Genomic DNA, 16,189 nt, shown 5'->3' with positions numbered 1-16,189 from the left:
TACTCATTATGTTCCCACTTCTTTTGTGAACATTAACTGTTGATTTTAGATAGAGTGGGTGGGTTTGAAATGTAAAACTTTAAGTGAACCAAAGTTAGAGTTTTAGATCTGTATTATCTGAGGTACATATTTACCTAATTTTTATCCAGCTTTCCATGCTTTTATGTATAGTGACTTGAAAAATCTCAGTGTTTTTGAATGTTTATAGCAGGTAAATTGATTTATTAACTGTGCTCCAGCAAACCTGCATAGTCTGAGTAAAGCTTGATTAAGTCTTCCTTTTCTTATGTTACCACTAACAGTATTTGATTTATAACTTGGAATAGCTAAGCAGAAGTAGCAGAGAGAAAGGAATGCAGCTTGTATATTTTTTTCAGTATGTCACAGCCTTAATATGTATAAATATCCAACTCTGTTATTTCCATTACGTAAGATATTATCCTTTTTGGGATTACACTAATATAACTGTCTTATTAAACTAATGCCCTGCTGATTAATTCAAAACAGAAGCTGGGGTAATAGAGTGCCCTGATGTAATTTAGCATTGCCATGCAAATATTTAGACACTAATGAATTAAAGAATTTAGCCCAAAGTGTTTAGATAGGCTTGCAATAGTGTATTTTATGAGAAATATTTCAAACATGCGAGTTTGGTGATCTTAGAACATGGTCAAGTTTTATGGGTGTGTAGAATCAAACTCAAATGCCCATTTGTAAATTAATTGAACAAGATACTCAGGGAACTTGCCACCTTCCCAGCTGTGTTGGAATTTGGAGTTCAGATTGGCTGCACTATGTATAAAAGCTAAGAAACCTCAGGCATAAATGTAGTTGTCCAGTCCTCAGTGAGTTGTCCCCAGGTCCAAGGAATGTTTCTTTCCAGTGCAGGAACCTGGGTGTTCTTTGGTCATTTGAGTGTGTCACTCATTTTGGGTGCAGATGAGGAGGCCGCAGCTTTTATTTGCTGAAAGCAAGAAACCTTCTCTTCCTTATGATCTGGGTGACTGTGCTGTGCCTGTGTTGGAGTCTTACCATTAGTCTTTGTGTCCCAATAAGGAAAAGACTCACTAAACTTCCCTTTTGAAAGAGGTAGAGACTCCACACAAAGGAAAGCTGTTGGATATAGCAATCAGAAATACAGTTGCTCAGAGACTACCTGCTATTTCATTATTTGTTCAAGTACTTCTCTAATGAATAAGTGATAAAATGCAGGCCAGTTGGCTATTTATTCCTGCCTGTTTGTAACTTGGTCTCCATTGTCCTGTGTGCACATGCCTAATCATACTTCTATTTGCCATTTAATCAAGCTCTTTCTTTATTTTTTTCTCTTCTTCTCAGTAGCCATTTTATTGTGTTTTTTTAATTCATTCCAGCTTGTCAGTGTATGTCTGATCTTGAAACAACCAGAAATGAACAGAGCTTTCTAGATGCTGGTTCCCCAAGGTTTTATAGATGGAATTGCTGCTTCACCGCTCAGGGATGTGCTGCCTGTGTTTAACCTGGCCTTTGCCTTGCCATTTTGTGCTCAACATTCGTATCAATTCCACTTTCCAGGAAGTAAAAAAAATGACCTGATAGTCTCTTTTTAGATTTTCCCAGCTTATTGAATGGCTGTTTCTGTGGAGATTATTTTTCCTTATATCTCAGCTTGCATTTCTCCAAGTCCAATCTAAATTTATTTCCTATCCATATTTCTAAACTCTTTCTGTCCTCTGTTATTTCTCTACCCACACAAACTTTCACACTGCCTCTCAGTTTAAGATTACTGGTGGGCAATGTACTGGTGTGGAAGTAGCACGCTGTCTACTTCTTTCTAACTACCAAACTACTTCTATCAATCTCTAAATTATCCATGATTATGCAATGGCTCAAACCTGGTTTTCACACATGAAGTCAGGTGTGGTCTTGGAGCTCTTTGCTAGATTGAAGCTCAGTGCTCCGTAAATTCATGCCCCATTGCTTCCATCAAGCAGGTTGTTAGATCAAACTCTTTCTTTTTTGGGCTGATAAATTTACAGATGTGATATGCACAGATTTATAGTAAGAAAGAATAATTTGTTAAATAGCATTGTCTCTTTCAGGGAACATCTTCTCTTCCTGCTTTGAAAATACACTTTGTATTATATGGAAAGATGTGAAAATACTAAAGAAATTGTGAAGCTCCTGGGTTACTTTCAAAGGGAAGAAAATTCACTGATTTTTCATATTTTTCTTTATAAGCTGACAAGCTTTTGTGATGGAAAAAATTCTTTTAATTCTTGTTCTCCCCATATTTCTGTATTTACTGTCTTAGTAGTAAAGCAACATGTTGATCTGAAAATTCTTAGACACAGCTCATTCTGCATGATTTTTATTTCATTTTATAGTATGAAGAAATGATGGAAGCCTTCAAAAACCTACATAAGGAGTGTGAGCAGCTCAAAACATCTGGTTTATCTACTGCAGAAATAAGAAGGGTAAAAAAATCTAACAAAATTGCATCACTTTTGCTTAGATTTTTTTTTAATGGCAGTTCTATTTTTGGTTTCATGGACTCATAGCAGTGCCTAAGGTGTAGAGGTCAGAGCTGGTAGACACTGCAACTGCCTTTTTGGAGCTGTTCTTTGTTGGCAAATAGATGAGAAAGCCCTTGCTCGTGCCTGGGACTGAGCTTTCTGAAGCAGATTGGAAAATGAGGCTGCCAAGATTCTCAAATGGTTTTCAAATATTAGAACTCTCTTTCCTCCAAACTGATACCATGCCTTTTGCTTTCCTGGACCAGGGTAATCATTTCAGAGGGTGCTGAATGAATGAAGAGCTTATGTCAACCAAAAAGATGATCCTGTGTGGCTGAGGTGTTAAGCAGAGGCATTTGCCCTGTTTCAGCAAAGTATTTAAGTGTGGGTCTGGCTCTCCAGGAAGACATATGGACAAATTAAGCAAATGTTGAGATAGGGCCTAAATTTGGAGAATTTATTTCCCTTTCTCTCAAATCTGTGGAGTCCTGCTGTTGTAAGATAGGCTTACAGGAAAATAATAATCAGATGCATGTTTTAGCACTAGGAAGTGTTTATTTTCAACACAATTTGAATACAGAAAGTGACAGCAAACATCACCTGAGGGCAACTTCATGCAAAACTGTCTGCCAGGAACTGAGTAATGATGGTAACATTAAGAGCATTTGTTTGACTTCATCAGCTGTTGAATTCATGTTGATTTTTGCTTGGTTGTTTCTGTTTGTTTTTAGTTTAAGAGAAAATCACTTGCTTTGATTTGAAATATTCACACTAATAGTCAAGGATGCAGATGAAGGAATTTTAGCCTAAAGAGAGTAGGAGCTGTGGGGGAAGTGAGAGAGAAGAGAGAGATTGAAATCCTGGATGTTCTGATCATAGATCAATAAAATTATAACCACATCAGTGTAGTCAGAGAAGAACTCTGATTTTCTTATTAATTTGAACAGAATTTAGTCTGGTCCATACTATATTGTAAATAAATTAAGATTTATTTATTTTTCTTCTGCTTTTTAGGACATCAGTGCAATGGAAGAGGAGAAAGATCAACTCATCAAAAGAACAGAGCGTCTCAAGAAGCGGGTAATGAGAGAAGTAACACTGTTACATTTCAGTGTCATAAGCCTTGGCTTGCAACTCTGATTTTGGAATGCAAACAAGGATTAAGATAAACACACAGCATGTCTAGGAAGGAATCAAATAACTAATTGACCTACAGGGAATCTCCCCAGGCGTTTGTCCAGAGCTTTTAAGAATCTTGAGTCCAGTACTTTGCTGTCATTTCTGAGTAGTAACATGTATGGAAAGGAAGTGCTAAGTGGGCTTGTAAGACATACGATCTCTTTAATGCATTTCTCAACTATCTGACAGTAACATGCACTATTTATCCACTTGCTGTAGGTGGAGACAGTACAAAATCATCAACAAATGCTTGAAATAGCAAGACAGCTTCGCCTAGAAAGAGAGAGAGAAGAATCTTTGGCTCAACAGAAACAAGAACAAAAAAATCAGGTACTGACTTAAAAGCATACCTACTAAAATAACTAGATATTGACTTTTTTTTTGCAAGTCATATGTTAAAAAAGCTACATCAAGAACAGCAGTACAGAGTTTCTTCCAACATCAGAAAATTAAATCCCATTTAAAATTGAAATATTTATGTACATTTTAAAGGAAGAGGCTTGACCCTGCAAGTCAAGATCACCTCATTCAAAGTACTTGGCTGCCTCAGCTACAAATGACATCATTTAGCAGGCCCAGGAAATGTTCCATGACTTACTGGTGTAGCACCCAGAGAGAATTTGTATTTATGATAGTGAGCAAATGCTTCCTTAGTTTGATCTGTATCTCTGTATCTGCACTACAATTTGAGGTGCTCAGTAACACAGCAAGTACCTCAGTTTTTCACTGGGTGGGGGGAATATGTATTTAGGAGCAGCCTTGGGATTTTAGTCCCCAAGTGTGAGAAAGATGATGTCCTAGGAAGCACTGTAAGCTGTTAACATGTGGATATAAGGGTGAGTCTTGTTCCTGAGCTGTGTTGTCAAAACAAGATCATAAAATCCAGTGCTATATTGTTGTATCATCTCACCAAATTCAGTAATATGAACGTAAACACTCTTAAAAGGTGAAACCCCCCCAGACTATGTTACAGTCTGTATGAGGGTGTGGAAACAATGGGAATCAGCAGGCTTTCAAGGTGTTGGGTCTTTGCTCAAGCCTGAGTGGGCTCACAAGTAAGACAAATGTGGAATCCAGCCAATTCCAGCTCTTAGTACACATCTCTCTACATCACAGAACTGCTCATCAACTGGCTGTTGGTTGGCAACAAGCTTTCCAGTGTGCTCTCAGTTGGACAGTGGGTTGCTGTGACAACTCAGCTGCATTGAAGAACTGCAGTATCAGGGTAGTTACCTGCTGCAATCCTGATTCTTGCTGTCTCTTTTTTGTGTGTTGTAAGGTCCAAGCCAATCATATTTTTGTTTGAAAATTCCTTAATGAATTTCTGCCATAGAGAATAAGTCACTTTGGAGTACAAGATGACTTTCCTTAATTAACACTAGAGAATATCAAGTAAACCCAGCCCAGTTGTTGAAAATTTGTTTTGGTACTTTGTGAAACTGATAATCACCAGATGCTTAGAGCTGCCATTTTTTATCTTTGGGATTCTTTTTGATACTTTTTTGTTTTAGTTGTTTGAATAAGCATTTCAAAGGAATGAGTGTTTGAGTGTCCATTTCTCTTTCAAAAGTTGTTCCATGCAGAGCAGAGACTGCAAAGAGCACGGTTCCAGCTGAAAGAAATGCATCATGCAGTAGTGGATTCAAAACCTGAAAGTAAGTAGTTATCTATAAAGGCTGGAGGTTTACAGCTTTCTGTTGGAAAGGAGATCAAAACTGGATGGCTGTCAGTAACATGGCAGTGCCAGAAAGCATATAGGAACTTAAGAGAGTCTAACAAAAGCAGTAACTTGTGTTGTAAAGGCACATGCTGCAGGAGACCCTGAGCCTGAATCTGCCTTGCTGCAAAAACCCAGGGAGACAATCACAAGGGAAAATGATACCAGCTGTATTTTTGAGGTCCACTTTAAAAAAAAATCATGACATACCTAAGACTAACCCTAACATTCTACAAGGAAAAAAAAGTTGGAACCACAAAGGGTTGGAAAAAGTAGAAACTTCTCAGGCAAGACCAGCTTCTGATGTTGTAAGGCTTCATGTCTTTTGGGGTTTGTAATTGGTGAAATGCTGCTGCTTAAACATTTTCTCAATGAATGTACAAATACATTGAATACTATGTTTTATTCAGTGTAGACTTGTTTTTCTAGTTACTTTTTTGTTTCAAAATCTTATAAGGCCTGCCTCTTATTGTAGTGCAGTTTTGTGTTGTAGTTTTTTATGGTACTAAAAATAAAATTACTCCCTAATTAAGCTTTTTTAAGATGATGGATTATATATAAACACACACAGTTATATGTGATTATAAGCATATATACTAGATATATCTATATATTTAATACTATATTTATATATTAATATTTTATATTTGGATATATTTGTTCCCATGTGAAAATACTTTGTTCTCAATATACAATTCTAGGTGATGGAGTTATGTGTTGTATTCTGTTAATAGCAGCGAGATTGCTTCTTCTCATTTTCAGTGATAGCTCAGTCTGCAAATAACCTCAGCAAAATAAATTCCACTACTTGTGGAGTAAGTTAATTCTCCATGATCGTTTATAAAAACAGCAAGTGGGAAGGAATTGCAGTTACTGGATAAATGCAAACCTGTGTTCAGAGGCTGCAAGATCACAGCCTTTGGATTTCTGAGGATTTAATCACTTTGAAGAAGTGTACCAAGGATTAACCTGACAATTTGATAACAAACTTGAGAGTCAGTTGAGGGTTGAGTGTTTCACATGTAGATGATCTATGGCAAATCACTGAACCCCCTCCCAGCTGGCAGTTTGTCTGTGGTTACCAGTAACAGCTCCCAGGACAGCAGAGGCTGCATGTGCTGTTCCTGCAGACAGTGGCCTTGATTTACAGGGCCCATTTACTGCATGGGAAGTAGTGTGAGGGGTTGTGAGACTGTCCTTTTCACAGGGCTTTTCCAGTTTTATTGAGTTGCTGTGGTAAAAAAATAATGTCACAGATTTTATGATTTTATGTCTAAACTGCTTCCCAAATTACAGAATCTGACTATTTATTGATTTAGACTTACCAAAGTCAGTCACTGTCCTGTTCTTTCAAGTGCATTTAATATTCCAGTGGCATCACTGACCTGCTTTGTCTGCTGTTTTGAGTTGGAGAAATTTTTTCAGTCACCACCATGTTGCATTGTTATTACTTCATAATTTTACTTCCATTTGCTTACGATCCTCATCAGCCACTGAACCACCAGTGGAACTAAAAGGGCATCTGAATTCTCTTCTTTACTTAGAGGAACCTGCAGTGGATTTTATAACTGTTCCATTTTTGCAGTAGCTATCAGACAGTTTATACAGCAAAGCTGTGTCAACATTTCTATTTGAGTTCCTGGGTTTTTTTTAAGGCCAATGGAAACTTGATGGGTTCAGTTCACAGAAGCAAAGGCAACACAATAAAAAGGCAGTAAATATGTCATTTAATCATGGAGATGAAAATAAAGTTAACATATTTCATTTCCTTATCTTGAGTTCTGCTTGCAGGAAAAAAGAAGTGTTTAGATGTTCTGAAGAGAAACTTGGGAGTCATTGCTTAAGAAAACTTGTGCTGAAATTTTACCCAAACAAAGAGTTCAGGCCTGAGCTTTGTAATTGCTTTCCCTCACAGTAGTTACAAAGACACTGCCTGGAGTAGCAATTGCAGAATGCCAACTGTGTTTTAAATAATTGAAATTAGGTGACCACAGGGCAGTGAGTAGGATTCAATTTATTTTAAAAGCTTTGTTGGTCTACAGTTAGTACCATTTATTTTATTTTAAAAATTCCCTTTGGCACAGTGTGGTGTCTCAGCTGCCTACTCCTATCAGGGTAGCTTGTGTGCTGACAGTTCTAGGGCTGGTTGGTAGGTGTGTTTTTTGTTTTTTTTTTTTTACTGGAAATTAGATTCTTTCCTTTAAAATATTATTCCATTTTTAATACTTCATGTTTTTCATTCCAAAGCAAGACAAAATTATAGAAATTGTTGTTAATGAATAGAAACTTTTTGGTTTGTCTTATGGCTGCATGCTGCTTTGATTACTTAATTTAGGATGAAGTACTTTAAAGAAATGTAAAGGAACACTTTAAAGAATGTAACTAGCATATATTCATGGATATCATTAACATACAATTAACATTTATTACATTAACACAGCAAGGTTGCAACCTTTTTGCTTTGAATACCTCTTCTGGCACAAACCCAAATTTTTAATGCCAACAAGTGAACTGAATTATAAAAATTCTTGATCTCTGCCCGTTTTACAGAACATTATTGTTCACTTTATTGGCAGAAATATGAGCAAGTGGGTGACTAGCTTGAAAATATTGGTTAAAAGAAAGTGTTAAGATAATTGTTGTTCAACAGTGAAATCTGTAGTTTATGTACTTCATTAAGGTAATATGTAGTAATAGATTTAGAGCACTGAGGACATCAAAGGTAGCAGTTGAACAGATTCTATTTTATGTCATTCTGAAAAATTGCTGGAAAATAGAAATTTAGGATGCTATTATTTTAATATTCCAGTTGAATGAATACATTACAATTTCTCTTTTCTGTGGAACTATCTTTAAGTTTAAATTATCTCCACTAACACTGCAGGCCACATTATAGGTGTGTTTGGTAAAGGAGAATGGTTTATTTGGAACTTTATTTCCATCTTTATATGATTTTATTTATTATAAAGTCACTGTCAGTAGTTGCAAAATCAGGGGTAAAGCACTTCTAAGCTAACTTTGTATTTTTGAGAATACAAGTCTGCTTGGTGAGATTAATAGTATTGCTATGGTTGATTTCTTAAGACCACTGACTCTTAACTTGCACCCCACTTTGAAGAATAAGCAAGGCAGCAAAAAGTCAACATGACCTCTGTTGAAGGGATTAAAAGGAGTTAACAGAAAGTTTTAGAAAGGAAATTAATCATGAGCAAATATTTCTACTCAGGACATGCAGAAATTGGTGTCTGGCTCTTTGTTTTGTATTCACAGCAGATACCTGGAGGAAAACAACAAATGATCACTGAAATTATCAGGTGAAATAAAAATTGAGGAAATCACTGAGTAATGAGGAGAGCAGACTGTTGTTTTAAAGTGATCTTAATCACTTACGAAGCCAAGCCCATGCCAACATTATCTGTATCTAAGGAACAGCCAAATGCCACAATCTTCTAGGAGTAACATATATGCAATATAGTTATAGCATGTGGCACTTCCCTAAGAAGTGACTCTGAGAAGGAGTTGTGGGTCATGGGGTACAAATGGTAGAACTGGAGCTTCCAATGTCAAAGGTCTGATGCTATCCATGTCTTTATTTATGGAAGGAAGTGGAATTGGAATGTTAACTCTCTTTCTAAAAAGCTCTGATAGTTCCATCACTGCAGCACTGTGTCCAGGGACCAGTCTTGAAGAAAAATGTTGAAAGGTTAGAGAGGTTTCAGAGAGCATCAATAATGATTCTACACATGGGAAGCATAATTTACAACAGCAAATTCAGGAAGCTTTTTAGTTTTTCAAGGAGGTGATTTGGTGATGATTCTGATGAAGGGGTGATTTGGTCCTGATCTGTCAGTGTTTGCATGTTTAATAGAAGGAAATTGGAAGTGCTGTCACTGGTGCTGTGGAGAGAATAATTCCAGTATTCTCTAATTGAGGGTGGTTGTGGAAAAGGAGGGGGAAGTTTTGATGTCATTAAATGCCATGTGAAAATCTCTTCTAGACCTGCCTTTGTCACCACAAAGATCTTCCTGTGTGACATTAAACAGTGTTGGCAGTTAATTTATAAAATGAGTTATTATTTTTTAATTTTCCTTTTTAAAAAAATCAGTTATTGTTGCAAATAGTTTTGGTATGGGATGCACAGCTGGTAGCCTGTACAGGGAGAAGAAGGAGGAAAAGACCCTGAGCACAAAGTGAAACAACTTTTAGATCCATTAGCAGAATTATGCAGAGAAACTTGCCTCTTTTCTACATGACTGAGCAGGCACTAAGAAACTCTCTCCCATCCCTCTCTTTGTAATAATAATAATTTAAAAAAATGAAAACATGAGGAATTGCTTTTAATAGCTCTCCACATGTAAATACATGGTTGGCAAAACCTTGCTAAAATAATCTTAGGGCACAGAGCCAGACTTTCTGTGCAGCTTACGTGTGTAGATTTTGTAACCGTAAGTCAATGTTAAAATATTAAAAACAGAAATTATATGTGTAATGGAAAGATTTAAAGTATGCTTGCTTTTCTTTCCTCTAGCCTGGGAATTTGAAAAAAGAAAGGTTTTCACTGAAAAAGATTCAAACAAGAGCTGCCTGATTTTTTTTAAGGTTCTGTTAAGCAGCAGAAATAGCCTTTAAGTAGTTACTTCTCCATGTGTTGAATTGTAGAGGAGGAAAAATATAGCTAAAGTATTTAGGAAAGAAAGTAGGGATGTTGACATGGTTTTCCCCATCAAGATGTCAGGTTTTAACTCGCTTCATTGCTTGTTGCAGCGTCAGGAGTAACCATGATGCAGAAGCAGTCTGTGTTGGAAAGAAGTTGGTACTAGCTCTGAGGTTATCTGAAACATAAATCTAGATCATAAATCTAGATCAAGGTTATACCCTGTGAAATCAATAGGTCCCCACTCTTATGAAAGCAGTTGTTCAGGCATGGCTGTTTCCTGAGATTAGTGTCATCTCTGTAACAAATTGTTCAGGCATGTAGGTTCTTACAAAGAAACTGAAGCAGTCCAAGGAATAAGGTATAGGCTATACATGCAGATTTTTTTTTTGCTATTAAGAGGAAAACCAGAAATTAGTTTGAAAAAAAATTAATGTTTAATATCAGCATAATTTAATTGCTATCACTTTGATTTCCACACCAGAGATCTTGGTTATAAATATTAAACTGAGAGTTGTGTTCTGAGCCAGTTCTGAGGTGGTAATTCAGTTCACAGGCTCTGTGGGAAGCTTTGCTGCATTTGCAGGGGAGGTAGATTTCTAGTGAGACATTAAAATGTGGTCCCACCTGGCCAGCTCTGTCGTGGGCTGAGGCAGACTGAAATTGAGTTCTCCTGGAAGAAAGAAGTGGGAATTCTCTCTCAGTAAGTCCAAGAATGTCTCTCAGGGTGTAGCTGCAGTGCCAAGGATGTAAAGGCTGTTGCAGATGTAGAGTAACAGTCTGAGGCTAGTACTGATCCTGTTTGTTTTCTCAAAATCAGTGACCCCTCCGTTGAGGGGAGAAGATGATGTGGTAGTGTTGCTCTTCAGAAACACAGAAGTCAACAAACCAAACTGCTGGAAAAGAGGAATTCCCACTCATTTTTAGTTTGTGTTGACTTGACCTTGTTAGAGGCACTGCTTTCCCTAGGGCCTGTTTTCCATCTAGTTCTTGAGAAAGCCTGATGATGGCTTGTTTCCTCTCTGGCAGCTGAACCAAGTAGCTTTCCATTCAGCCTGAGCTGGGAGCAGAGGCTGAGGAGCATCTATCAGTAGTGTTCCTGGAGGTTGAATAGCAGCAGGGTAAGAGGGGCTCCTTTTCCTAGGCTTGTGTTGCACTTTGTTCTGAGCCTTTCCTTTCATCACTCAGTGATACAGTCAGCAGGCTTTTCAGCCTGAGAAGCCAAACCTCTGCTTTCCCCTTCATCCTTTCCCATCTCCATTTCAGCAACATCACCTGGCCTATTGTATCACTGTGCTCAAGCCTTTCTCTGCCTGTGAAGCCTATGGAAGAGACAAAGATAGTGAATTTCTTGTTTTTCTTGGCATTTTGTATTCATACCACCTCTCAAAAAAACCCTAAAGAACTCCAGCAAGCAGTTTAAAAAGTACCCAGGATACTTCCTTTTTTGGTTGTCTAGATAGTGAAAAATATTCTGAAATAACTATTTCCACCCTCATTTGACATGTAACTTCCAAATCTTAGCCCTTGGCACAGGTGTCTTGAAGGAGTAATTGCACTAAACTGCCTGTTGTCAGCAGAAGACTGTGCAATGTCACTTAAATAGATGCTTTATTTTATTCTGCTGCATTTTTCTAGCTGTATATTGTTCTTATCTGACTGTACCTGTGTTTATTTATAAGTTATCTGTTAAATTACTCTGTCTAGCAAGAGACAAGTAATCACAAGCATGGTGATGTGCAGTGTGCATCAGGCTGTGGACAGTAAAACTTACAAATGTGATTGCTTTTCTCAACAGAGTTTTGATGTTGCTCAACAATCCCTTCTGGTTTTCTCTATTTTATTACTTTCAGCAGTCTTAGTCTATGTACTGTCCTGAGACTAAGGACTTGTTCTAACAAGGAAAAACAGTGTGCTATTTACAGGTAGGCAATTCATAAGTGTTCCAGCAATGTGGAAGACCCTTACAGTAGACAGACATTCAATTCTGCCTTAAGGCCTTTTTTGATGCCAGATTAGAATAAAGTTTTATTTTAAGTGAGAATTTCCAAGGATATAACACATTTATACATGAGCTAGGCCAAATTAAGATCTTGGTACAGATAAAGGATTCACAGGGAGATAATTTTGGTCTGTAGATAAAGTAACTCACATGAAACAATGACTTCAGCAATCTGTGGGTAGGACCAACTTTGGGATCCTTGTTCCACTGCTCCTGCCAGGGAAGTTCCAAGGGACAGAAGCTTCAAAAAACCTCTGAGCAAGTCAGCATAGCTGTGACATGCTTTGCTGCCCCTTATCTTGGGTGCACATAAGCACCCAAAGTTGAGCTCTTAACTTATAACATTTCAGAAGAAGATAATTCACCACTCAAAAACTGACACTGAATCCAATATCTTGATGTAAGACACATGTAGGGTGAATGGCTTCCTGTAGCAATGCTGCTTGTTGAGTTTTGCATTTGATTCAGGTAGTTACTTGCCAGAAGGGTTTTACTTGTTTATTGATGAAAAGAATCTGCCAAGTAGTTCATAGTTATATGTTAGAGATACAGATGGATAATAATACTTATTGTCTAACATGCAGATTAAAAAATCTAAATCAAGGAACTACCTAATTCTTTGAGCATTGAAGAGAAGACTCAAATGCTCTGCTCTTGTTCTTGTAACCTGCTGCTAAGTAGTTTGATATGTTGGTGAAATCAAACTTAATTATCTGCTACATTGCTTTTATAGACACTCACTGATTTAATTTGTCTTTAAGGTCTAATGAAGAAACTGGAAGAAGAGATAAATTTCAATTCATACTTGGTTAGTGAAAAGATGCCTAGAGAGATTGAAAGTAAGAAGAATTCAATCTATTTCTTACAAAAGGTTGCTGCAGAGCCAGCTATGAGCCAGTCTGATCTTGATGTACTTGATGTCAAGGTAAGTTGACCAAGGTCACACTTAGCTTGTGTTCTGTAGCATAGTCTAAGGTTCTTGTACACTGGAGTTTTCTTACCCCTACTTTATATCTTTGAGAAAAATGTTCAATTCCCAAAGGAATATCCTCACTAAATGCAGACTCTCAGAGTTTGCATTTTTTGTTTCCAAAAAACCCACAACAAACCACAAACCAAACAAAACAAAAAAAACCCAAACAAACCAAACCCACCCTAAACCCCAGACCCAACCCTATCTTTAAATTCTATTTAGAAAATTGTGTCAGCAGATTGCAATGGCAGCAACATAAAGAAATGCCCACAAGTTTTCTGGATCAGGCAAGTGTGAGCAGTCCAGTATCATCAAGAAAACCTATTTTTAAGGTTAATTCTACTTTTTACAAAAGTACACTCTGTGACAGCCCACTGTCCTTTTGGATCCCAGTTGTTACACTTAAGGGTCACAGCATTATTAAACTCCAGATTAGGTCTGAAATATTAAACTAGCTCTGTGTCAGCCTCTGCCTTTCCAGTTTATTTCTTCTAATCAAAACAATACTTGTGGTTGCAGTTATTTCTTTTAGGCATAGTTGAAGCCCTGTTTTGTGCCTTCGCTTTCCAAGAGTTTTTGGGTTTTGGCAATATTTTAGAAACCTTCAAGTTTGGTGTTGTTGTTTTTCCTCCTCTCTATGAGGTAATCTTTTACTTTGTTGTATTTTGGAAGTATCTTCATCTTAATAAAAACATGTCACATATTTGGCTGTTCTCACAGCATGGCCTTAGACAGCTTCTTCTTTTTTAAGTCAGCCTTCAGTTATCTCAGTGTCTTAAAAAGGAGCTGAACTGCACTGAACATGCTACTGTCCTGCATTTCATAATATATAAAGCAGGAATTTATTCGTAGAAGGGAATTATTTTGCTGTCTTCAGAGGTCTCCCTGGAGCATTGTCTTCTCCAGGCTGAACAGCCTCAACTCCCTCAGCCTGTCTTCATAGCAGAGCTGCTCCAGGCCCCCCATCATAGAATCATAGAATCTTAGGGGCTGGAAGGGACCTCAAAAGATCATCTAGTCCAACCCCCCTGCCAGAGCAGGGTCACCCAGAGCACATCACATAGGAACGCATCCAGGTGGGTTTTGAATGTCTCCAGTGAAGGAGACTCCACAACCTCCCTGGGCAGCCTGTTCCAGGGCTCTGTCACTCTCACAGTAAAAAATTTTTTTCGGATATTCACCTTGAACCTCCTATGCTCCAATTTGCTCCCATTACCCCTTGTCCTATCACTGGTCATCACTGAGAAAAGCCTAACTCCATCTCCCTGACACTCACCCCTTACATATTTGTAAACATTGATGAGGTCACCCCTCAGTCTCCTTTTCTCCAAGCTAAAGAGACCCAGCTCCCTCAGCCTTTCCTCATAAGGGAGATGTTCCACTCCCCTAATCATCTTCGTAGCTCTGCGCTGGACTCTTTCGAGCAGTTCCCTGTCCTTTTTGAACTGAGGGGCCCAGAACTGGACACAATACTCCAGATGTGGCCTCACCAATGCAGAATAGAGGGGGAGGAGAACCTCTCTTGACCTACTAACCACACCCTTTCTAATGCACCCCAGGATGCCATTGGCCTTCTTGGCCACAAGGGCACATTGCTGGCTCATGGTCATCCTCCTGTCTACCAGGACCCCCAGGTCTCTTTCACCTACACTACTCTCCAGCAGTTCAGCCCCCAACCTGTACTGGGACATGGTGTTGTTCTTCCCCAAATGTAAAACTCTGCACTTCCCCTTGTTGAATTTCATCATGTTTCTCCCCGCCCAACTCTCCAACCTATCTAAGTCTCTCTGAATGGCAGCACAGCCTTCTGGTGTGTCAGCCACTCCTCCCAGCTTAGTGTCATCAGCAAACTTGCTGAGGGTACATTCTATACCCTCATCCAGGTCGTTGATGAAGATGTTGAACAACACCGGTCCCAGTACCGACCCCTGTGGGACTCCACTAGTCACACACCTCCAACCAGATTCTGCCCCATTGACTACAACTCTCTGACTCCTTCCTTTCAACCAGTTCCTAATCCACCTCACTACCTGATCACCAAACCCATACCTGATCAACTTTTCTACAAGGATGCTGTGGGAGACGGTGTCAAATGCTTTACTGAAATCAAGATAAACCACATCTACCGCTCTACCATCATCTATCCACCTAGTAATTTCCTCATAGAAGGCTATGAGGTTAGTCAAACATGATTTACCCTTGATAAAACCATGTTGACTGCTCTTGATGACCCCCATGTCCTTGATATGCCTAGAGACAGTGACAAGAACAATTTGTTCCATCACCTTTCCAGGGATGGAGGTGAGGCTGACCGGTCTATAGTTACCCGGGTCCTCCTTTTTGCCCTTCTTGTAGACTGGTGTGACATTTGCTATCCTCCAGTCCTCAGGCACCTCTCCTGTTACCCATGACTTACTGAAGATGATGGAGAGTGGCCTAGCAATGACCTCTGCCAGCTCCCTCAGCACCCTTGGGTGCATTCCATCCGGACCCATCGATTTATGGATGTCCAGATTACTCAACTGATCCCTAACCCAATCCTCATCTACCATGTCAAACTCCTCCTCTATCTTGACTTCTTCTGGGGCTATATGAATCTGGGGCTCATGGGGAAACCCTGCAGGAGTAAAGACAGAGGCAAAGAAGGCATTCAGCACCTCTGCCTTCTTTATATCCTCTGTCACCAGGGCTCCCACCTCAATCATCTCTGTGGCCCTTCTCTGGACTTGCTCCAAGAGTTCCATGTCTTTCCTGTGTTGAGGGCTCCAGAGTTGGACACAATTGTTAAAGTAATGCCTGTGTTACTGTCTCTGCATTATATTTTGACTTGATTGAATTTCAAGACATATTTACGCTGCTTGTTTATCAGCACTCATCTTGTTAGCAGAGAATGAAAGGAAGTTTGCTGTGGTTTCCATGGATGATGAGAGCCCCAGTGTAGTGTTAAGTCAGGGCTGGAAGAGCTGCAGGCACTGCACTGGGGTGGGTGCTTCTGGGTCTCCAGGTGCAGCAGGCTCCAAAGCTTCAGCCAGAATGGAGATCAGTTTGAGATTGTGGGCAAACAGGCATTTTCTCTCCTCATACACCAATTCACTTCATTTTCAGGGCCAACATCATGCTGCTGCTTTATCAAAAAGGCACAGAACTGGAAATCCAAAACCACAGTCTC

General features: G+C 38.9%; 1 protein-coding gene across 2 annotated transcripts in view; it reads left to right on the top strand.

The window, feature by feature from the left end:
- IFT81 (intraflagellar transport 81) overlaps positions 1-16,189 on the top strand; it is a 38,606-nt gene that overhangs the window by 2,466 nt on the left and 19,951 nt on the right. For both annotated transcript variants that reach the window (XM_009998402.1, XM_009998401.1), the window contains exons 4-8: positions 2,367-2,456; positions 3,510-3,575; positions 3,894-4,004; positions 5,245-5,329; positions 12,809-12,972. In XM_009998402.1, coding sequence (XP_009996704.1) covers positions 2,367-2,456; positions 3,510-3,575; positions 3,894-4,004; positions 5,245-5,329; positions 12,809-12,972 — 516 coding nt within the window. The remainder of the gene's footprint in view (positions 1-2,366; positions 2,457-3,509; positions 3,576-3,893; positions 4,005-5,244; positions 5,330-12,808; positions 12,973-16,189) is intronic.

The sequence above is a fragment of the Chaetura pelagica genome, unplaced genomic scaffold (assembly GCF_000747805.2).
Source record: "Chaetura pelagica isolate M959 unplaced genomic scaffold, ChaPel_1.0 scaffold585, whole genome shotgun sequence".
Lineage (NCBI taxonomy): Eukaryota > Metazoa > Chordata > Aves > Apodiformes > Apodidae > Chaetura > Chaetura pelagica.
Note: the sequence above shows the minus strand (reverse complement) of the source record. Positions and strands in the feature narration are given on the sequence as shown.